General features: G+C 38.6%; 1 protein-coding gene across 1 annotated transcript in view; it reads right to left on the bottom strand.

The window, feature by feature from the left end:
• Nucleotides 1-24,284, bottom strand: part of THSD7B (thrombospondin type 1 domain containing 7B) — a 535,716-nt gene that overhangs the window by 256,758 nt on the left and 254,674 nt on the right. The window contains exon 4 of the mRNA XM_080399624.1: nt 9,254-11,523. Coding sequence (XP_080255750.1) covers nt 9,254-9,392 — 139 coding nt within the window. The 5' untranslated portion in view covers nt 9,393-11,523. The remainder of the gene's footprint in view (nt 1-9,253; nt 11,524-24,284) is intronic.

Here is a 24,284-nt window from a genome sequence, read left to right as displayed (position 1 = left end):
TTAAAAGCAACTGGGTGATATAAATCAATTTAACTAATGGGTCAAAAGATCTTTAAGATGTCACAAGTACTGAATTTATTTTTGTCTTCAGCAGCTTCAAACTTGTGAAATTTATGGTTACAAATGTCATACTGTAGAGAACTAAAACATGCCTCACACATAGGTGGATATTTTTAAACTATTGATATTTGAAGGTCTTTGGATCTCAGGGGTGATGGAATAAACCCCAGATGACACCAATCAGTGAAAAAGTTCAGGTGATAACAAAATAAACACCAGATATCCCCCTCTCTCTGTATTTAATCACATGGCTGGCACCACCAGCCATGTTTCAGACTTCTGTTGACCTATTCAATAGTCCTAATAAAGTCCTAATGAAGACTTACTGAAGTATGCACCTTACACATTTAATTTTTTAAGTATATTGAAAATGTAATAACTTAAATGTCAGGAATTTTCAGCAAGTCATACAGTGCGAACTATTATTGTGAATAAAGCATAGGAACACTTTCAAAGTCGCTGTTGACTATGCCAGGGAATATGAATCATCTCATTACCACCCTGTTCTGTACAGGGTACAGACATAACTAAACTGGTTCACAGTTACTTGGGCTGCACTGGTGGCATCAGCCCCTTCTCAAAGTCTTCTGCTGAAAATTTGACAGCACTGCTTTTTCAAGAGACACAAAGAGCTTTTAAAACCAGATCTTGTGGAATACTGGGGCAGCGGGAAACGACAACATACATCAATGAGCGGGGAAAACCAAGCAGCAAATATATTGACTTAAGATAAGAAATGTAGGTTTACAGGTGCCTTCCCCAGGAACAGTTGGGTACCCAAGGCGTGCAATCTGCAGCATGGCAGCAACGTGGGCTCCACGTTCGAGGCGTTGGGCTGGCTCCTCTTTGAACATATGCCCTTTCAAGTGAAATTAATCACTCTATCACTGCTGCAGCATCTGGAGCCATAATCATTACCCAACTGCTGAGAAAGAAATGAAACCGCTAATCACACAGGGAGTAGGGCTTAGCGTTCAGAGTCGGAAAGTTTTTATTAAGTTCTCATTTGAAAAGTGATTTTTCATCACTAGCCTTCCCAGACATGCCACACAAAAGCTGGATATACTTCAGCAACTGTCTACAACTCATCCCCCAGCATATAGACCCAACATATTTAGAACCACTATAATGAGGTTTTAACATGCTTTTCCAAATTTAGCTCTATAATCCTAAATCACTGTTACAGGCAAGTATGACGCAGAGATGCATTTAACCATAAACTTTAAAACATCTCTGGATGAAGGAACTGCAGAAGTCTACGTAGTGGTAGACACCAGGCAGTGTGGTCAACAGTAAGGACCAGGTACTGCCTCTGAACTCACACACACCGCTCTCCTACTGATCTCAGCAGGAATTCCCTATGCAAACTGAAGCTCATATATTCAAAACTACTATATTAAATGGGCATTTCATCATACCTATCCACTAGCTAAGAGTGATTAAAATAAACCATACAAATACTGTGTCAGTAATCTGGATTACCATGAAATATTCCCCATTCCTTCTAACAACTTCTTTTTGAAAAGGGAGAGGGAAAAAAAAAAAATGAGTAAGTTGATGCCAGCAAGACTATTCTCATACATACCAGAGAAAAAAGGATCTCGGGAAATGCAGATATCAGTGGGCAGACTACCCAAAACTCACGTCCCTGGAAAGAGTCAGCTGCGTTATCCACACACAGGGAACAATATGCATTTTAGGGACTTCTAATGCAATTTTGTGTATTTTCACCCATAATAATTGTGCTCTACACAAGAGCTGAACAAGAAAGTGATTACCCCCCATACTGAAACTGTTCAATTAAGTGGTGAAGTGAAACTCTTATTCTAACTAACTTAAGATATAATTATTAAAAAAAAACCTGCAGGGTTCTGAACAATGGCAGCAGAATAATTAAATCTAGTACTCCACTGAAACAGGATGAAAATGTGATCATCCATTTTTAATGCTCTGCCTATACGTAACAACAGAAATCTTTCCAACAGCTGCATTCAATTAAAAAAATATTAACCCCAAGGAAAACGTACAAAAACATCCCCATCTGTTTTTCTTGCCACTCACTGTGCTTCTTTTGTGAGTGAAATATGTACAACAATACAACCCAACAAAGTTGAATGAAAAGTACCACAATTCCAATAATAAGATATCTTTTTTTAAAAAAAAATGAACAATTTAAAAGAAACTATTTTTGCAGATTTTCCCCTGTGACCCGCAGCACTGTTCCCATAGTAACTATTGAGGAAAGAAAAGGGTAAGACGTCTAACATACTTTTCCCAATACCAACAAAAAACAGAAAAAAGTACCTTATTCTCCAAAACTATTATTCTCAGGAAGGGAAGAGGGTCATTAAAAGATTAGTGTGAATCTCCTGTGTAATCTAGTTTAAACTACCACCTACTGAACATCTGATGTTGGTTAGACAAAAATATTTGTTAAAGCGTGTAGTGTTTGTGTAAAAGAACTATTGAAATAGCTTTGCAAGCCCAACAATAACAAAATTACCAGGCACAGGCTGTAAAAGCTTACATGTGAATTCGGTAAGCACTGCCATCAGCCTACAGCCATGCTGCTCCACAGGACTTATCTCCGCTGAGGAACTAGTACTCTGCATATTCTCTCCAGCATATGAAGTGTTAATTTTAACACGTATTTCAGCGTTGTTTCTGTTACTCCTTTGCTTGCCTTTTTAATGTGACTGACACTCTGCACTTCCCCATTGCTTGCTGTAGTGCATTCTTCTAGGAAAAAATACAGGCGCCAGCGATACTTTCTTTAAGCAGTGCCACCAAGAACGTTTCGCTGGTGTCTTCACATCCCTGCAGGAAACCACGACTGATAACAACATGCCAAGTTCTACAGACAAGGAAAAATGGCACCAGTTTCAGCATTTCTGCATCTCCAGTTACACTGCCCAAACTCCTCCAGGAACAATTCCAAGGTCTCTGACACGGGGTGGCATTCTCTGTGCCAACAGGACAGGCTCTCCAGCCACGTCCCATACGCTGAGATTTTAGCCCTGTGGGTTAAGGATAAACCCAGAAGCTACAGCAGACAGAACCCAGGTGGGTACGCTATGAGTTGCCGTGGCACATTTATTCAACACAGCAGCAGACCTCAGGTACCTGGAGGAAAGACCAGGCTGGAAGATGAGCTTCCAGCATAGGAAACGTTCTTCAGAAAAGAGATGGAACTCCTCATGTATGCCTGTCTGGCTCTCTGACAAACTCACCAGCATTTGCCGCCTGGGGACACAAGGTCTCCACCAACTTTGAAACATCTCACCCACCTAAATATTACTTGCATGACCACTGCAAAGAGTTATAAAGTAAGGCCAGGGATGTATCTCCATAACTCCAAAACAAGTTGGATTCAACTGTTGAGAAAGCAAAACCATATGAAGAGACCATATCAGGACTGGAATGATAAAGGTGAGGTGAAGTAGCGAAAGAATAGGTAGTAAAATCTAGACGAGTGTGGAACAGAAGGGTAAAAGTGTGGTTAGGAATGGGTAAGGAATAATGAAGAAATAAAACCAAATATTTAGCAGTCTGAACTTGTCTAAGGAAATATGAGATTTAGCTTTGAGGCCACCCTTACACCTTCTCAAATACCAGCGACTGCTATTAGCCAGCATATTAAGCTTTGCTGCTAATAAAATTTTGCAAAACAACTTTCTTTGAAGCTTCAGGTATTATTGGTTTTTTTAAAAGTTTTGCAGAAATAAAAGTATAATATTGTCTCAAAAAATATTCTTTGTAAAGAATTATTTTAAACAAATTTAGAACTAAAGTACTTTTTTTTTATTTAAATAACTTTTTTTAATGGGTACTTAATGAAACTATACCAACACATTAGAAACAACCAAACTACTTCAAATTAAACTGTTTATTACAAAACATTAAAAAAGAGCACCACCTACGAGATTTTGAGATATTTTAAGCCAGGCACTTCTAATTAAAACTGTAAAAAATCAGGGGGTGAAATCTCATCTGATATTTGATATAATCCTGAGGAGCAATGCTAAGAAAAAATTTAATTTGGCAAACCAGTTCAAAGAGAGTATGTTTACTAACAGGGGTCCAGAATAGCTTGGTATCCTTAACTCACAAATACATTGCAAGGAACTACCATAAGAAGAGTTTCTTCAATTAAGTAACAGACTGGCTCAAGTACAAAGTTATAAACTGGTCATGAATAAAGTTAAAGATAAAAATGAGAAGGCTTATCATTTTAGAACAACTTCTCAATCATCAGGTTTATGGCAACAATCTGACTAGTTTTAGAATGGAACTTAACACGGTGTTTTCTTAATTATTTATTAATTGTTGCTGTCGATATGACAAGATTACAGTCTATAACCCAAGAGAATCACTGCACTCCTATAAACACTTAGTGAAGAACCTTAGAATCATTCAAAGTTTGATTAAATCAAGATGAAATTTGCACTTTAGAGTTTAAATATTTAAAATTTGCTATCTTTGAATCGCTTTTCAGTAGGATTGAGCTCTACTGTCCTTTGAAGATCTGGACTCCTTTTAACATTTGGTGTACATAGGTAAAAGTTTGTCTTTTCAGACATAAGGTCAAAGGCACTCCAAACCAGCACTTGGCCTTCCTGATACTACGATCTTAAGAAAGGGCATTTTATGGCAGTATTATCTGAGAACAGGGAACAAAAGATCTTTTTCATCTTAGCCATAACTGGCTCACCCACATTCACAAGTAGTTCAAAGGTTCCTCCACGTTAGAAGTTGTTCTCCGAGAAGTTCATTTTGTACCCTTTCCATTATGGATTGTTTCTAAAGAAAGATCAAAACCCATTTGCTTTCAAATATGGATAATAACTCTGAACTGAAGTTTTTTGTGTTCACCTGGGGCAAGAGAACTTATGGCTCCCCACACCCAGCTCCCAGAAGCCCACAAACATTAGAAGATTAATGGTTTCTTCCTCAGGTCAAAATCTCTCTATTGTGATCAGCTGCATTACAAATCCATTTCCCAGTCTGATATCTTGTTTTCAGGCCTCTTCCATTTCTAGCAGGGAGCACGTCCCTGCTGGGCTAAATCACCATCCCCATTCATTTTTTGGGGAGAATTATACATGGAGAACTCACTGGGACGCCACATCTGGGCTTTTAATAGTCCCCTTCCTCCCTTCTGTAGTAGACAGAAGTATTATTTCCATATTAAATAGCATTTTACCACAATTAGAGAACTATTTTCCTAAAAATCAGAAAATTTTCATCCTACAAAAACATTTTCACAATATTCCCCTTATGGAAAAAAAAAAAAAGCCACACCACTGCTTAACCTCCGAGAGCCACCTTTACAGGGTATGTCCCTTGCCCCTTTCATTCTATTAGTATTTTGGCAGAAATAGCACATGCACGGTGACTGAGGTGTAGTTCATGGGGGAACCGGAGACACCAGCAGCGATGGTAGGAGTGCAGCCTGCCCATGCAGCAACTGCAAGTGTCTCTGGGAAGGGCTAATTTCCAGCATTTTGTAATCCTAATTATCAGTCCCTCTCCTGTAAAGCACCAAAAATATTTCCAGTGTTGCACATATTTTTAACTTCATTTAGACTTCAGAACTAAATTTTAGAGTTTCACCAAAAAAATAAACCTACTGGAATCCTGCTGTGGATTCATATTCTATACACTTATAGATTGAATGGCCATCACTAAAACAGACATATTTGCATTACAGAAGTTCCAGGCACTTTTAAGGACCATTCAAGAGCTGAAGAAAATCAACATGGTGAAATATGCAAATTGCTAATTGGCTATTGCATTAAACAATATTAATTTACAAGGATTTAGATCAAATTAAATTTTGTCAAGATTTTATCACCGAAACTGCTTTGTTAGTTAGCAAGTGTTGGAAAATTATTCAGCTATTTGAGGCTGCTGAGTAATTTAATTGATATAATTATTGCTTTCATGTTTAGGTTCATGGTCACAAAATAAGTATCTGACAAGAAATGTCTTGAAACCAAAAGATACAGTGTACTGATATTTAGACATTAGCATGTAATCTCTAGAAATCAAAAGCTAAAAATAAAGTTTTTAGGCCACAAATAAACCAAATCCAAGTGATAGCCCTTTGAATAGCTGAGGTAAGAGTATGTATAATCTACCTCACACTGCCAAGTTCTTACATTTAGAAACGTAGAGCCTAGTTTTTTTGTAGATGCAGTCATTTCAATACAATTGCTTTCACCTGCACCAAGACCACCAAGCCCAGCATGAAAATGTATGGGTCTTCATTAGATAAAGCCAAGGGTTTAGCTGGAAAAAAGCCTGCTTTATAAACAGGGCTGGTATTATGCTGCTTTTTCTTCCCCCCCTCTCCCCAGCCACATTAAGGACACATCTCTGGATTTCTGTGTGCTAGGAAAATTTACTTCAGTACCTGTAAATTCATTTTCTTAAAGTCAGAGCTTTTAGTAGCATAATCTTAATTATAAAGCATGACATTTCAGTAAGAAGTTGAATTTCTCTGCAGCAGATAAGGAACTTGCCATGCTTGCAACAGACGGTTCAAGATTTAAAACCAAACCAGATAATCTCCTTTACCATTAGGAATTGCTCATTTCTCATTAGATTGTGTCATTAAAAAAACAAAACAAAACAAAAACAAAACAGCTCTAGGTTTTCTTCCTATCAGAATGGATCTGCTCAGTTCTAACATTAAAAGCTACTTCATTTCAGGTTCACTGTGCTGTGCTTTTATTAATTTTTTTTTTTTTTTGTATTGGCCACAGAAGTCCTCTAACTAGGGGATGATTTTTATTATTATTATTATTATAGAAAGTACAGATCACATTAGGTCAAGTTCTCCATGACCTACGTCCCCAAGTTATTTTATTTATATCCTGCCACAACAGGTTACGATAACCCTTCTATCTCTCCAGATCCACCTGCTCCATTCAAGTTGCCATCGCTCTCCTCCCAAAACATTTCCCTGCAATCCTTTGAAAGATACACCTTTGCGATTAACCACACCTGAAAAATCATTTCAAGCAAAGTAAAAAAATGCACACAAAAGCCAGCCACACATGCCACCCTGACAGCTGGCTGCCATTTACACTCTTTTGTAACTCATTTTAAGGTCACTGCAACTCTACTTTGATATACGTGCTTCCAAACACCTCACAAATGAGATCTGCAACACACCCAGAACTATCAAAAGCAAACCATTTGTTTCTTACGTATGCCCTGATGCTGCAAAGCACATCTAGCTCCTCTTAACCAAGATTCAGCCTATTGAGAGAAATCTCAGCCCATTGTTTTCCTCAGGATGACTGCAAAAGATCGGAAATCAGGATTTAGAAACGCTGACGCTTCACTACTACTGCAGAGAAAGTAGAGGCTTCACAAACATGTTGTTTCTTAGCAAAACAGTGTTTTGGGTGAACATACTACTCACTTCAACCTAGACCTAAACCCTCTGGGTTTAAATATAACTTTTCTCTAAGTTTCAACAAAATACTCCAACCAAAAAAAAAAAAAAATTGTTTACAAATATAAAAATATTTAACTGAAGGAAGAAAAACCACCTCTTTGTTTTTGCCAAACAGGACAATTAATTTGGCTCAAGCTCCCAAGTTATTTTCATTTGGAAACCGTTTCACTCAAAGTCATTTTCTACCTCACATCACTACATAAACAGAGAAAGTGCATTAAAAAACTGTTAGGATTTAAGGTTTTTAAAATTACTCTTGAGAGCTCAGATATTTCTAATTCACTGTGGGATTCACAAGAACTGACAATTTTCTTCTGCATCTGGAAGACAAACCTTTACAACAAGCTCATCACAGGGCTTTCAGAGCACGGTACCCCACATTCACGCAAACCTGTGCACACCTCTTCTTACTTCTAAACACATCTGCCTTGGATGCCTTAGAAGCATCGATAACTCTTCATTGTCAGCTAGAATCATCAAGCCAAATTAAATTTTTATGACTTCCAATGCACACCCCTGAAGACGACCGTACAATGCACTTCACAACTGAAGACAGACAGCATCGAAGGGTCTAATTTGTCTTAAGAAAACAACTCTACCTTTCAAAGCTGGTTCAAATATTACATTAAAAACAGTGAACTGGAGAAAGACAGTTTATGTTGTTTATTTCCTCTTCAGTTTACATCATTTAAAAAAAGTTTTCAGAAATATAGTATCATATTGTACTTCCCCAGCACTTCACCAGCACTTAGCCTCCCATCCAGCAGCCAGGGTGATAAGCTTGTGTTGATGCTACCAGGACAGGAGCCCTCCCAGAATAATTGTTTCATTATTAAGCTAATTCAGTCTCTTACCTTCTATAGAACTATAATTAAAAAACAAATAACCAAAACAGCAAAAAACCTCTACAAAAAAAATGAAGGAAATTATTTTTCCATCAACTTCAATCACTTTCTTGCTCAGTCACAGAACGCCAAACCTCAATGGGATCCTCAGCAATGAAACCTCTGGTTCATATGCATAGTTTTGATTAAGTATTTTGCGTAAACATTTCCCAAATTTGCAATATATCTATTTCATTGAACATTCTTTGTTGTGTTGTGCTACAAAATAAGCATCCAATGTGTCACACTTAGTTTTATGTACCTGTATCATACCATCTCCTATCAACACCCTGGTCACTAAGAATCGCAGTGCTATCAATACATCTTCACAAAAGTTTCCAAATGCCATGTGTGCCCAATTTTGAACATTCAAACATTGTGTACCCTATCTGACTGATGGACAGAAATAATTCACTAAATGTACTAGTGAAATTAAAAATAGATCAACCAGGAGTATGGACTTCTGGCTCAGTCCATGCTGAAAGATGCTGGTGTGCCCGTTTCATTCAAACATGAAAAGAAAATGATTAAATATTTCAAATGAAGAAACGTTAGGATGATGATATCAGAATCCAGTAAAAATTCTGCTTTTGGATTAAACACATTAAGGAGTTCAGAATTATACCCTAGAGTCAGTCTGGTGCATAACTGCAACAGACATGAAGATCACTAATTTAGAACAGAGATTAAACCTTTCCTTTTCAGTTACAAAAACACTCAGAAGACATCATCAGCCTTTTTTAATTTATTATTGAGCTAAAGCAGAATGCAGAAAAGGCAATCACTCCATCCTCAAATACAGGAATCATCTAGTAGATAAGCCAACATATCTTTTTCCTACCTGTTTTCCAGACAAACTGATGACCTCTCCTGGCTTCCAGATCAGCTGTTTGCAACATTAAGAAAACAAACAAAAGGAAGGACTTCCCCAGGCTCTGCCATGCCCAATGAGGAGAAACCCAGTTCTGTTGTAGAAGCATAATTCAGATAATTCAGTCTCTTGTCTTCCTTGGTCCTAGAATTAACAAAAAAAGGAAAAGCCTGCTAAAAGACAACAGCAAGGCAACAGGTTCAACCTAAGGGTAACCTGGTGGCCACTGTGCATTTCATAGTCCCCATGTGCTGGATCTGAGGAAAAGTCTGTTATGGAGACTTCACTTGGAGGGAGGGAGGGAAAAAAAGCAGGGGAGAGGGGGGAGACTGAGCATAGGGGCAGCTCCTGGAGAACCTGCAGTCCCATCCTACAAAGCCAGCCATTGTAAATGCTTTTAGCAGGTTCTTAAGAAATCTGCCAGTGCAAATAAATGGCAAGGGATCTAGTAAGTGCGTGATGTGTCCTTTCTTTTCTCCATTTAATTTACCGGTGGACTAAACCAAAGTTGAGAACCGATTCCAGGAGCAAAATTCAGCTCTGAATACAGACCCATGTCCTACATTTAAGATCCCTGATAATGGAAATATCAGATCTGGAATTGTTTTAGCTCCATATCATGTGTGAACATGGGATACACGAAAACGACATGAGAAATGCAGCAGGAAAAGCAGGGAAGCAGGGGTTGCTCACCAGTACATGATGAACCAGCCTGAAAGGGAAAACTAGACATTACTCAGTAAATTTCCTGGAACTGGGACTCGCATTCAAGTCCCTGATCTTTGAGCTCAAGATGGGCAACCAGTTACTCCAGAGAGGTCTCCAACTAAGGGTTTTTAACTAAGCCCTCCAACACTTCAGAGTAATACCAGAGTCACGTTATGATTGGGGCACAAATGGATCATGTCCTGTTGCTGGAGCAGTTTTACACCACACAACTTATTGAAATAATCACTGTGTGGTGTTGGAAGCAAGGAAGAACATCTCTCTGGGTCACCCATAAAAAACAGGAGCCCAACTTTTGAATGTCTGCTTCGGAAAACATCCACGTTGTTTATATACCACGGAAAAGCTCCAAAGCAAGAGAGATTAAGGCAGGCACACAACACCACAAAAATCTTTAAAATGTTAATTTAGCACAGTAATTTAAATCCGTTTCATCCCAGAAGATAACCAACCAACCAACTACTCACTTAGGCAGATTCTACACGAGTCTCAAGATGTTTTAGATTCATCCACATTCAAGTAGGAAGTTTTGAAGTCTCTAAAAATGTTCATGGTACTACCACATCAAACAAGAGCTAGTTTCTGATGTAAATTTGCATATTCATTTTTTCTTTCTTATGTAATAGCTTTTGTATTTATACAATGCTTAAAATCTCCACATAGTTCTATTTATTAGTGATTAATCCTACTTTTACAGGTTAAAACGTCACATCCATATTAGCGTAAAGGAGACAGATAACACCTTTCTTCAAGATTTGTCTTCATTGGCATAATCTTTGTGATTTTCATTAAAATTATCAGTTATTAGACATTTAGTCCAGAAAATTCTATTACATTCCTAACCTTATGAAAAGCAACATTGCCATAATACACAGCATCATTCTTTATAAGACAATGAAGATAAAACTGAAGATAGTATACATACTGAATATACAGAAAAACTTTTCATTTCAAGCTGTATTTAAATTATAACAGTCTCTATCATGATAAATTCATGCAATTATATTTAATCAGATATTGACTAGCTACAGTAGAAGATACAATGTAATATCTGTTACCTGGTTTAGTTCATTCCTGCATTTCAGGTGAACAGCATTTCATGTAAGACCTGAAAAATCATCAAGCTAACCAAATACAGTAACGGGGGCAAGGGGCCAGATTTAGTGCTTTGCTTATGTCTTCTGGGTTAATTTTATTCAGCATTCACATTTACCTTAGAATACAACCTGCTGAGTCCCAACACCCGGCCCATGTAACGCAGACCACAAGAGGCCTCATACGAGGCACAAGTGAAGCTCTGAAGTCTTGAGCATCCTTCAGAAATGCAATGCAGCAGGGAAGTCCTTGGGCTGGGGGGGAAGGAAGGTTCTCAGACACCCTGCAATTAAGTTTATTTTGCCCATCATAGATGGTTGCTCACCTCACATAGAAGAGCTGAGGAGGAGCGACTCGCCCAGTGTCTTCAGCATTGCAGTTACCATCTACGACGGTCAGAAAACAGAGTCACTGACTTTCTGTCAAGGGAAAAAAGAAGGAATTAGTGACACTGGCTCCAACACTGGTCACACCCAACAATGCAAAACAAGGAAAGAAATTATTCAGATGCTCAGATTTAAGTACTGGAGAGGAGCCAGCATGTCCAGCCCTGCACAGACAACGCTCAGCTGAATCACAGGGCAGCTCTCCAGGTCCAGCAGAATGCCGTAAAAACAACACATCAGAAACAGGTGGGGGCATGAAACTGGCAAATCCAAGGAAACCTCAGATAACAGCTGATAAAGATGCTGAGATTTTTAATGATGCACCAGTAGCATTCATCAGCTGCTTTCCCGATACACTGCCTTCATCTCAGCATTCAAAGGGTCAGTAAACAGCAGTAAATCCCTGGGAGTAGCAGCCTCCTGCCCAAAACAAGGGGTTTCACATATGTTCATTATTTGGGCAGGACTACAAAGATAACTGGCTGCTGCTCCCCACGGAGCAAGAACAGAGATTACATTAAGTCAGAAAAAATAGAAATAAATTAGACACCATGACACTGATTCTAATCTCACCCACCCCAGCAGAGCTCAATAGAGTCCACCGATTTACACCACAGCAAAGCACAATAAAAATTTGTCTGTATATCTAGGTTTGTATAACACAATTTGGAACAGTAGCTGTTCTGTCCTGATACGATAAAAAATTATTGCACAGGCAACATATGCTATCTACAGAAACATGAATAAATTACACTATGAAGGCCACCAACACTTCACATCAAATTTTGTTACAGTATATCTCAGCTCCCAAATGTGTCAGCGTGGCTAGCTGTAAACTGCCAAATACAGAGAAAAATGCAGAAAAAAAATGAAATTTACATTTTAAAAATTGACTTCACCACGACTAGTCATGACTAAATTCATGTAATTACTGAAATATGTTCAAGGTATGTGTTTTAGCCTGAAAAATATCTCGCTTTTCCACAACTGATTATCTAGATTTATTCAATGTCCTTTATAGTACAGGCCTACCCAATCAACAGTCTGCACTAACAAATTCTCATTAAATTAAATAATGAGGTGTTGTTTTCATATATTTGAAGGATTAGTCACAAGCATCCTTTTAATTTTTTTTGCTTTGTATGCAATCTTGTTCAGAAAAACAAAGATATCATACATTAGCTATAATGGCTTGGAATATATAGGCAGTCTTGAAAAAGCCACATGCAAGTTTTCTAATGATCATAACAATGCATTTACATTATCTAATCCACTGCTAATTCTCTTAATGATAGGACTGAATAAAACCAGTTTTGAATAACAGACTTAATTTAGAAACCTGCATTACTGCTGAAAACACGGCATTCAAGTGTAGTGTCAAAGTGTTATAAATAAAAAAACATGCATACAGCTGACAAATAAATATCTTATTTCTAAAGTGTTCAAAATTTAATTTCATTTTCAACATCAATGAAATATCCAGCAGCAAAATCCCAGCCTCATCTCTGCTTAGCTAGGGAAGGGGCAAAAGCCTCTGGGAAACTTTTCCTATTTTCCAGCCACTGCTGAGCACTCGGAGGCAGATGCTTCCAAACAACAGGCACTGTGCTACTCCAAGACACATTAGAGTTCTCAAACGCATTCAACACCAACAGACAAAAGAGTGAAAGTCCAGTTTTGACTCCCCACTCTACATGTATTGCACCGTTAGAGAAGGGAGCAATTGTTCTGGTTTCTGCAGTTTCCACAGGACAAGAGGTTTCTTCAGTGGTTTAGGAAAGTTCAGACTGGCTCTGCTCCAACGTGGATTTATGCAGTATTTATTACTGAACTTAGGAAAAGATCAACTTAAACTGATCCAAACCCATGACATGATTTCAGCCTTGTCGTACATCAATTAAATTCTTCCTGACTTCACTGGGAGTTGTGACCTTCCCCGTCACGGGTAAACCTGACCTATTTTTTTTTGTATGAGACAGGAATGCTGACAAGGACACCTGGGTAGCACTCTCCATTTAAAATACATGATGCAATTACAATAATCCCAAACACTTTAAATAGCAACAAAATAAAAAAAAAGCTATTGCAGATCATACGCATGGCTATAAATCGTTTGGCAGGTGTCTAGCACAAAGATAAGCATCATTAATCATGAATAAATTTTCTCAACACAAATGTAGGCAGTAATTATGCAACTGTTTGCCTACTACACATAGCACAAACCCATTGCTTCTGATATTCAAAGATAATCTGTATGTTTATAGCATACTCTGCATCCTCAGATACCAGTAAAATCTGCCTTGCCTTCTCAGAAAGCTGTTATCTAAAACGCTAATTCTGTTATGTCCTAGAGCAGCACAATGCCTAGCCTGTAGCAGCATAGGCTGATCCCTACAGGCATGCGCTGCTGACCACCCTTGAGGGAGGTATTTCCAAAAAAACATTAATGCTAGTGCCACAGGTATTTAGTTTAATAAAATGAAAATGTTTGCACAGTCACATACACCAAACTAGGAAGGAACATCCAGATGTAAGTGTATGTGCCCATGACACGGGTGTATGTGCATACTTGCCCTATTTTTTATTTAGTAACACACACAGTTACACTACATTGTCTTTACTTCCATATGGAAAAACGCTATACATTCTTCCACTTTTACGTTTGGAGAGACAGTCTTCTCATTAAAGCAGGGGCACCATTCCACCTCCCACTGTGCCAGAAACCTCGTATGCAAAAAGTCACTTAAAGTCATGCTCCAGCACTAACCCTTGATTCTGCAAGTGCTCCCCTTGATTTCAGCAGCATGTAACAGATGTATATATGTATATATGAGAATGACAGCTTGATTTTCTATACCTCTAGGTCTTCACCTCCAAACCTTAATTGAGAATATTTACGCTTCTTCCAGGAGCATTTTAGAAAACCCTAGATAAAAGCACAGCGTGAACAAGCTAAATTTATACATCAGGTTGACAACTGCCTGACAGTATTTTTGTCCTAAGTGGTCACTCATCAGGAATCAAAACATTAAGCTCCACAATTCTCTGGCAATTTGCTACAATAACTGTAATGGTAAATAATGCCTGAAAGAACACCTGGTGTTAACACATCTGCACACAGAAGGTAACTCTAAACAACCAGCAGACCGTCTCAACCAGCCTCCTTTGGGCTGGGAGCAAGCCTGCACAACCTCCAGATCGACAAAGCTGAATGTAAATTCACCCTGGTCCACCTTCATGTATAACCTTCAACAAACCGCCTCCGCACTCAGTTGATGGACAGCTCAGTAGGTAGTCACCATTTTTACAGGTTATATTCGAAAGTAGGTATTTTGGTGATGTCTACAGTCAAATTGTAAGAACCTATTAATTATTTCCTCTTTTCTCTTCTATTCAAGCATATCTACTTCTTCTCTCAAAGTTATGGAAGATCCTGGGGATTAAAAGCAAGAATATGAAACTGCTGTACTGCCAAGGAATTACTTCTTAAGATACATCAATTTGTTTGGGGTAAAACCCATGAATCTTAAGTTTTTCTGCTTCAGTTTCCATACATCCTAAAAACATAACAAAAGCAGGTTTGTATTTAGAAGTTTAATTATAAACTTAGTTAAGTGGATTATAATGAAAGATGTTCCAGCAAGGGAGCTCAGACTGATGCATTACGACTACATTAAAGAAACACCAGAGAATAAACTTTCCATCAGTAGAACGACTTTAATTAAAACAGTAATAGAGCAGAACTGTTCTGTGAAACAATGCTGCTGTTACACCTCCTTCACTCTAAGTACTTCCAGTAGACTCTATGGGAACACTTTTGACTTTCAATAATACAAAGTATATGTGATTTTAGACACTTCTGAGGAACCCAGTTCAGAAGATCAGTTAAATGCAGCTGAAGCAAAACTCACTTCATTTTTACACAAGCACATACAGTTTACACCCCGCCAGATGAGCAGGGAGATTTCAAAGTCAAGGATTCAAGAGTCTGTGAAAGCCACCATCCTGATACTCCTCAGCCACACCATCACACAGCCACCTACAGCCCCCATGCCCACTGAGAGCAACATGAACAATGCTCAACAACCAAGGAGCACCCCAACATTTCCTTCTACAAAATTCCTTCAGTGGGACCCAGTATGCAAACACCCAGGTGTCATCCAAGCTTTGGACTTCTCAATGGTATTTAACAGCCATGGACCTTTTGGTGTTGCAACTTAGCACTCAAAGTAGGCTAATTTACCGTCAGAAATGTTCTTCAAGCTATTATCATACCCCTCACAGCAGGAACAAGTACAGAGCAATTAAGATCAAAATGCTCAAGTCTGTCAATAGGTTTCTCTTGTGAACTCAAGCATTGATTTTTTTCTGAGCAGCACAACACAGAAAGTGTCCAATAACTTTTAAGTAACCTTTTCACACTGCTTGTGTACTTTCATATATTTAATTAAATACAAGAAAGGCTGTGGCAACTCAAACAAAACACCCGCAAAGTCCCAGATCCGGCCTCTGACAGAATGATGCCAAATGCCCAAATGTTTGTACAAGAACAAAGTGTGCATAAATAATCCCTCTTGCTATACTTTCCCAGACTCCAACAAATTGTGGCTTCCACACCTCCTGAGTCAGAAGAGCTTTGCATCCGACAGCCTTCTTATAAATTTATGAAGTCACATCCTGAACCTATGTGAGTTGGGCTTGGGTTTTTTTATGGAAGTTATGCACATAACCTATATACACCTACACCTGGATGCCTGCTCATGGCAGGCTTGTCAGCCAGTGAAGCAGAACATAGCCCAGGATAAGTCCAGTCATGTCTTCATGCTATAGCACATCCTTTCCGTAACAAGACTTTATAGCTTTGAGGGGAAAAAAAAGTTTATTTTTTGTTTTTTTCAGTAGCTAGAGAAAAGTTTGACTATTATCAACACACTGCTCTGCTTTAGCTTTTATCATTGGTACTGGTTGAACTAACAGTCCTTTCGAACCCAGCTATATCTAAGAATTGCTGTCACAGTTGCATAGATCTTGGATTACTGTTAAATTGCAATTAGGCAGACAAAGGGAAAGGGAGCTGGCTCTGCTTCCAGTGCCATTTCAGTAAAAGCTACTGCACGTTGTTGTTCAGAGAAGATTACACTCACTTCACTGGCAAAACATTGCATATAATGCACATTCAGCAGTATAACACCACTTGAAAACTAGTATTTTAAATTATTTTCCTTTAAGAGGCAAGCCTGGAAGTCAGACTCAGTAGAGAGCGCAAACTCCCTACTTTAGCAGCATGACCGTTCACGCTGAAAAAAACAGAAAGCTTTAAAGTCACCAATTACAAGGCAGCAGAGTTTCAAAAAAAGAAAAAAACCCTCATAACTTCTGCTGCAAGAAAAACAGCAGATTTTCCTAGCATTCCATTAGAGTGCTTTCAGTTTACAGAAATTAAATTGCTTTACTCAGTGATTTTCCTCTGCATTCTGATATTACTTTATATTATTTGACATTAATACAGCATCATGGGCTGTAGGTCAGAGGTTTTTTCTCCTCACTGGAACATGGCCACCACACAGAGTTTATCAATCTTACACAAGGTCAAAATAATACGATCAAGTACCACCAAGCATATGAGCTGAGCAAAGACTTAGGTTCTGCTTAGCAGGGGAAGGACCATCTGCTTCCGTGACACAGGTCTGGCATATCTGAAGCTTATCTTCAATTTAAATTATTATATTCTAAGCTTCTATGGAACTACCAGGGCAACCAAGTGCACGCACATACCCAAGCATCTGACAAAACAAATTAGCTACAGATAGGCAGGCAAATATTAAAGTTTTAACTTGTTATTCAGCTCTGGGGAGATCACATGGGCCTCAGTTTTGAATCTCTAAATATTGGTGACTATAGCTAAAATAACCTCACTCTTCTACATACAAAAGACCAACTTCAATACTTATTGAATGTATAAAGTTTTCTTAATGTGTTACAGCAGAAAGAATAATTTCTTTTCCACAATATTCATACCTCTATTTCTGTGTAGTCATTATTATTTTGCCATTTGCATTACCTTGCTGTAGTCTATACCCAATTGAGCTAATATGAAGAGACACACACACATCCACATGATAAATTCCATTTCAAAAAACTCATTTCCAAAGTGCTGAAATAAACATTTATTCCAATGCATTCTCTGTCATCAGCCGTTTATTTCGGCGCACCACAGTATGAACTCGTAGAAAAGGAGAATATATGGAGCACAACACATTGCAAACACTATGCCGCTTCAAAAACATGTAGGCTTTACAGAGGAGCACAGTTAATCAAACTCTGACACTGTAGTTCCTCATTCCCTATCAAACATCACCATCGAAGTCTTGTGATGAAGTCTCCTACAACTAAGGCCTCATCATTTCTACAGAGTAAAGCCCTGTGTAAGTCAGGCCCTGTGTAAGAATAGATGCTTTAAATAATTACAGCTAGAGTTGTCAAAACAAAGGAATCAAATATATTTTGTGATGTCTTTCTATTGTTTCATTCATTTTCCTTCCATTCACTTTGCAACAGATGTCCTGGTCATTGATACCAATTGCTCCAGGCTGACAATGTAATAAAATGGTTAAGAAAAAATTATATTACTTGGGGGGGGGGGGGGGGGAGGGGGAAGGGGGAAGACACAGTGAGGGCTGGACACACATGGAAAAAAAGAGTGACGTGATAAAGAACTTCTAAAAGCTGCTTCTGAACACATGCACAGATGTCAATGTGCACACACTGCGCTCTGAATCCAGCTTTTACTAATTGCCATACACACTTACTCTGACACACCAAGAATAACGCAGTGTAATAATACACTGTTTGTACTGAAAAGTAGCGTTTGGCTTTTAGGTGGAATTTATTTTCAGAAAAGCACAAGCTACTGCTTATTGTCGTGCCACCATGCGAGGGTCTTCACTGAAGGCTTCACAGACCTCACTTCACCCCCCACGGCAGTAGAAACCCAGGGAAAATGTGCCTCCACAAAAGATGCCCACAGCAGCCGAGCACTCACATCACCACATCACATCGCTTCCTCCGGAGTGGAAGAAGCACCAGGCATGCGCTCTGGCTCCGAACCTGGCATCAGGATGCATGCCTGAAACTCAAGCATTCCCAGGCACTTTGCAAAAGCCGCAGAACCAGATGTAGGAATATGTTTTTCATACCAGAAAACATTAATAACATCTGCACATTTTTTTAAAAGTGGACTTGCTTTCACCTCAAGATTAACTACGCAAGATGACAACAAAAATACCGAACTGCCATAAGGGCAGTTAGAAAGATTACTACCCTTTAAAGCAGCTGGAGCAACTGGCTGAGTAAAGCTATAGATCCATTTTAAAATTTTGTCACTGTTACCTTTTTCATTCCCATTTCTTTACCCCTGTAGCTGGTTATAGTCACTCACTGTATTTTATCACATTGGAAAGTCTAATCCCTTTAGGGTGAGAAATACATTTGCCCTGGACACAATATAATATGATTCACACAGGGGTCCCTGACACTATTGCAGTATTGATACGAAAAAAATAATCATAATGATATCAACTGATAACAGCCCTCAGTATAATATTATTTAAGCAAGGTCAATTGCCTGTGCAGGTTGTTCTTACCAGAGTTCACGTTACATCACTGGTCCCATCATCCTGACCTTCCCTGCTGTCATCCCCATCACAGTTCAATTAACAGAGGAGTCCTGCAGTGGCTTGATGAGCATCTGCTGCCTCTACCCGGCAGTAATTCAATAAGGATACGCCATAGGAGGAGATAATGAGAAGTCAGCCCAGTTGTTCAGTCTTCCCCCAGGAGAGCAGATGAGTTTGGTTTATGGGAAAGAGCATGACCTATGAAAATTATCAGTTAATTTTATATTTCAAAGCTTCAACATGCTACTGGTAACTTAAAAGTGTTCTCTGGCTTCTCTGATGGTGCAGCACACAAGGATCCAGAATGGGTTTTCCTGGTGGGTCCTTGATGAACCACTCTTCCCACATTGAAAGGATACATCTTCCCTAAAGCATTTTCTTTTTGCCAGCTCTACAAAAGGAACAGTTTCTACTCATGCATTCAGCAGTGGTAGGTATGAATTCAAAAATTAAACACCTGACCATAGAAAATGAGCCAAAACTACTACCAAATTCAGACAGAATGAAATTCGCACCCGCGTCAAACAGGTGAAACACTTTCACAAAACCAAAATCTCCTGGGTTCTCCTATGCTACGATAGTAGCAGCCTGAGTTTTCTCTCCCTGCCCCACAGAACAGAGTTATCGATGTTATCAAAATTACCAACGTAAGCTGAAGTGACCACCTCCTCCCCACTGGTGCCCAAATTCCAGTTCTTTCTCCACTTCTGCCTGCACCTTTCCTGCAGAGCCCTTCCCTTAACTCCCACCCACCTTCTCTAACTCTCCTGTTGCTTTAGGATACCTGTTCCATCACCAAAAACTCAGAGCCACCTACAGTCCTTTCATCTCCTACTCCCCCACTGGTTGTCACAGTGACTGTGTGAGGGATGTGGCTCTGTATGGTCACCTGTAGAGCTCGCTCACTGCTGTGGATGAAACAGTGCTGGAAATGTTGAACTTCTCTGCCTCTGCTCTTAGATTTCCAATTTCTTCCACCATTTCCCATGTTTCTCCTCTTCTGAGTACTGAAGACAACTATATTCTTCTTTCTACACACTTCCATTGATGTCCAAACTTTGACCAACTCTGTCACCCAGTTTCCTTTGGCTCACTCCTCCTAAACCCCGTGTTTATTTTCACTGACCACAGCACTTAGGGTAGGACGTATTTTGTCTTGTGACTGTAGTGTCCTCATCAGTTTTGCAGCCTTACTTCAAAAATCTTATTTACTAAAACAGGCATTTTCAACTTGATTTCAGAAACAATTTTCTATTTTATTTCTCCTCATTAGGGTGCAGATCTACAGAAGAAGAGGATAGGCATTAGAGAAGAAAAACAGAAGATACATTCCCTCCTTAAGCTCTGCTTCTGTAACATGGTCAATGAACCACAGTGAATTTGCATAACTACAAAGTTCTGTACCTCCACGTCATGGCTTAGTTTCTCTCAAGATCAGCTTCATTGGAGACACACCCTTCCCCACCACACAATTAATTGCATCGCACTGAGGACTCCTTACCTGCTCAGACTGCTCTTTTTTATGTGTACAGTCACCAGCTCTGCTCATTCCTCATTCACGGTATAATCCAGGTTGGCAGGTCCCTACTTCAGGAGGTCTCTAGTCCAACCTTTTCCTCAAAGTAGGATCAGACTGCTATGAATCACAAGGATATTCTACGTTGTCCCCAACTTTTTTATTTGGCTTCTACTTCCCACCAGAAAGCTTAGTTTACCAAGCTCATGCCAGCTGACATCAGATCTCAAGTTGTGGTTCACCACTTGCAAGCCCTAGGGCCAGGCAGCTTTCCCCCCATTTCAGCACCATTCTCTTGTCTTTATTTTCTGCCATTTTTCTGCGCTGCAGTTTAATCACCTGCTACACATCCACTCCTGGCTACCTTTTCCTTAACCCACAAACCCTTTCCATCCTCTGCCTCTGATTCTTTCCCATACTAAACAAGTTGATTTCTCCCAAAAGATAACAGATACGATTTTATTACATTTACCACCTTTTCCCAGCTTGGTTTCTCATCCCTTTTCTCACCCTACAACATTTTGTTCCTTCTTCTAACTAGCCCTTTCTTCACTTGCATCTCCCCTTTCCTATTTACTGATTCCCTGGTGTCATATTCACGTCTCCCACATTTTCTCCTCTATTGTTTTCTCCCTTTCTCCCACAGGCTTAGAGAGGAAACAATACAGACACACTATATTTATATCCAAAATAGGGCACTATAACAGTTTTAGAGTTGCAAAAAATCAGCATTTAAGAAATGCTACAATTAAAGTTACCTTGCAGGAATGTATTAAGATAGGTTTCATGATTACATCTATTTTTAACATATTACTAAAGTCTACATTAAAAAGCAATTTAAATCTATCTTTCACTTTTTGCTTTTATCTGTTCATCACACCTGCTTTTAACCTTCTCTTAAAGCCTTACTCATACTCCTTCCTGAAACAAGCAGAAAGTACCTGTAAATATCCAACAACTGCAATTACAGAAAGTGTTACTTCCTGCACTCGTTACAGTTACGTATACCTCTAAAAAAACCCAGATTTTTATTTAACTATATTAGGTTATATAAGTTAATATTTGCTGAACACACTATAAACTAGTTTCCATGCAGTTAAAGAAAGACTAGACAGAGTCTATACAACAAATCAGTTAGTGGTGTTCACTGGCTACTTTTGTTTTAAAGCTGCATCTCATTATTAATAGCAAAGTATGATGTACATAGTCACACCAGGCACAACCGTAAGCTGCAAGCAAGGAATATAAAACACTTTCAGGGGAAGGACCGAGAACAACTCACAGGGTGCCAAAACAGGGCTAATGGGAGTATTTTAAGAACACAACAGTCAACAGAAGGCTGCCCAAAGCTCTCAATTCCAGTAGCCCATACCAGACTTGCATTTTGTCCACTAGAGTTTGTGACTGTTACAGTGTGTTAAAACTTTATTTTTTAAAAAAAGACATAGAAAACCACATTTTTCATATTAGTCAAGGTAAAATCATCAGACTTTTGCAGGTTAATATATTTTACTGCGCCTTTTTTTTCTCCCACATACTTCACTTTTCCAAATCAGGTGAATTAGTAAGTCAACTAATGCATAAAGACTTTTGTAAAAGCATACATAGATGGATGTTTACCAGATTTTGGTCTTCATCTTCTGTGTGTTTCAGAATTTAAATAAAAATTGAGTCAACCAAGAGAAATCGGTGGTGGATTTACACTTAGAGAGATTAACAGATTCTGCAGTGAAATGGCTGTACTTGAAATAAAATCTCTGTTGATAGCTTCCCAAGTCTGATACATTCTTATTTGCTGGAAGTATTTGGAACTGCTACTATAAACACTTTCAATATTAAAATCTGCATTTATTCCCAGGCTTGTACTGGACATTATTTGAATCACTTTACCCTCCTCTACCATTTTCTTCCTTCAGAAAGATGGGAACCTGAACTAAATACAGAACTTTATAGCAGCAGTAATCCAATAGAACTGGTTACACAAACAAATCTAAAATAAAATTATAATTTAAATGGCAGAAGTAAATACATTGCAAGCTCTGGGCATTTCTTTAAAAATTGGTCTACCAGACAATATTTGGCAGAGGCAGCACAAGAGCTGGGTCATAATTTTGTGTACTTTTTTTTTTTTTTCTCTTATGTGGTAAAACTAGCAGGGAATTGGGTTACTACTAGAGCCAGAACTCCATTTACTATATAATTTTTCTTCAGTATATCAGTCTTTTTTTAAAGGACTGCAATTGCTTTTCAGTTATACACAAAGATTGATCTGTAGAAAGTGGAAAATGTCTTCTGTCCTACTTTCAAGATTGGGATTTTGTTGTGCCAGCAACTGTTCCATAAGATCATTCCATCCCTAAGATAAAGGAAAAAACCAGATAATTTCTTGTCCTGTGAGAGGAACTCCCCCTGACTTACAGGAAAATGAACATTTGTAAATACAAATATGCTTAAAAACATGGGCTCTACTTTTCCTGTCTCTTACTTTCCCTGCTATATTACATAGCAGTGATTTGGACTCAGTGTTAATGAACGCTGAAAGCAACTTGGCATTCCCTTGCCAAGGACCTCTGTAAACTGCAGTTCAGCAAAAGAAGACAATCTCATTGTGTGTAAAAGTTCAATTAAATCATCATTGTGATGTAATCCAATTTAGTAGCTCTCACGTTTTCTGTTCTGACGCTAGTGATGTTAATGTCTTAAGGATGCAAAAATACAGAGGGAGGAGGGAAGGATAGGGGGACAGGGAAATGCAGCTTCTGTTTCACTGAAGATCATTTGGTGGCAGGGTGGAGGAGACACCAGCAAAACCAAAGAACCCAAAACCCAGAAGCATGGAAAGAACTTCCAGCAGAACATAAAACCCAAACAGTTTTTCTGGACCCCAATCCATTCTGAAAAACACAGTATCAATTGTGAATTGAGAAAGACTGCTCTAACCAAAGACTTTCAAGCAATTTTCAAAAGTTTACCTGCTCCCAACCACAATATTTACTTGGGGGTAAACACCTTTCTAAAGAAATCAATTACTATTATGACAAACATTAAAAAAAAAAAAAAAAGGACACCCCCCCACACACACAAGGGAGCTACAGGAACACCCCACAAACACACACAGATCTTTATACATGAGCAACTAATCTCCCAAAGTATTATGCAAACTGTCTAAGCTTAAAAGTCGCATTTAAAATTATCATCAATATCCACTACAAAAGAAAGGTGCCTACCCACTGATAAATTAGCAATTGTAATAAGGTACTGTGAAAACTAAAGGTAAATTTATTGTTGTTCCTAATTTTCTCTTTATTTTAATCCAAAACTCTCCAAACTGCAAGTTTGAACTTTGAAGAGATAGAAGTACAGGCAAGAGGGTGAGCAAAAAGCTTGACTACTATATAAAACATCTAAAAATAGTGTTTCAGTATATTTCCAGACGCTGGAAGTAGAAGTGAATATCATCTATATAAATCTATTCCTAGCAGAGGTTTTCAGCAGCATCCAAGACTTGAGAATCAATTGTAAATTTGTATTTTAGAATAATCAATAAGAAAAAGCACAAGTCACTTACACAATATGCAGCATTTAGCAGGAAGATACAGCCA

Source organism: Falco punctatus (assembly GCF_963210335.1).
Source record: "Falco punctatus genome assembly, chromosome: 8".
Taxonomy (NCBI): Eukaryota; Metazoa; Chordata; class Aves; order Falconiformes; family Falconidae; genus Falco; species Falco punctatus.
This window is presented reverse-complemented; position numbering and strand designations above follow the sequence as displayed.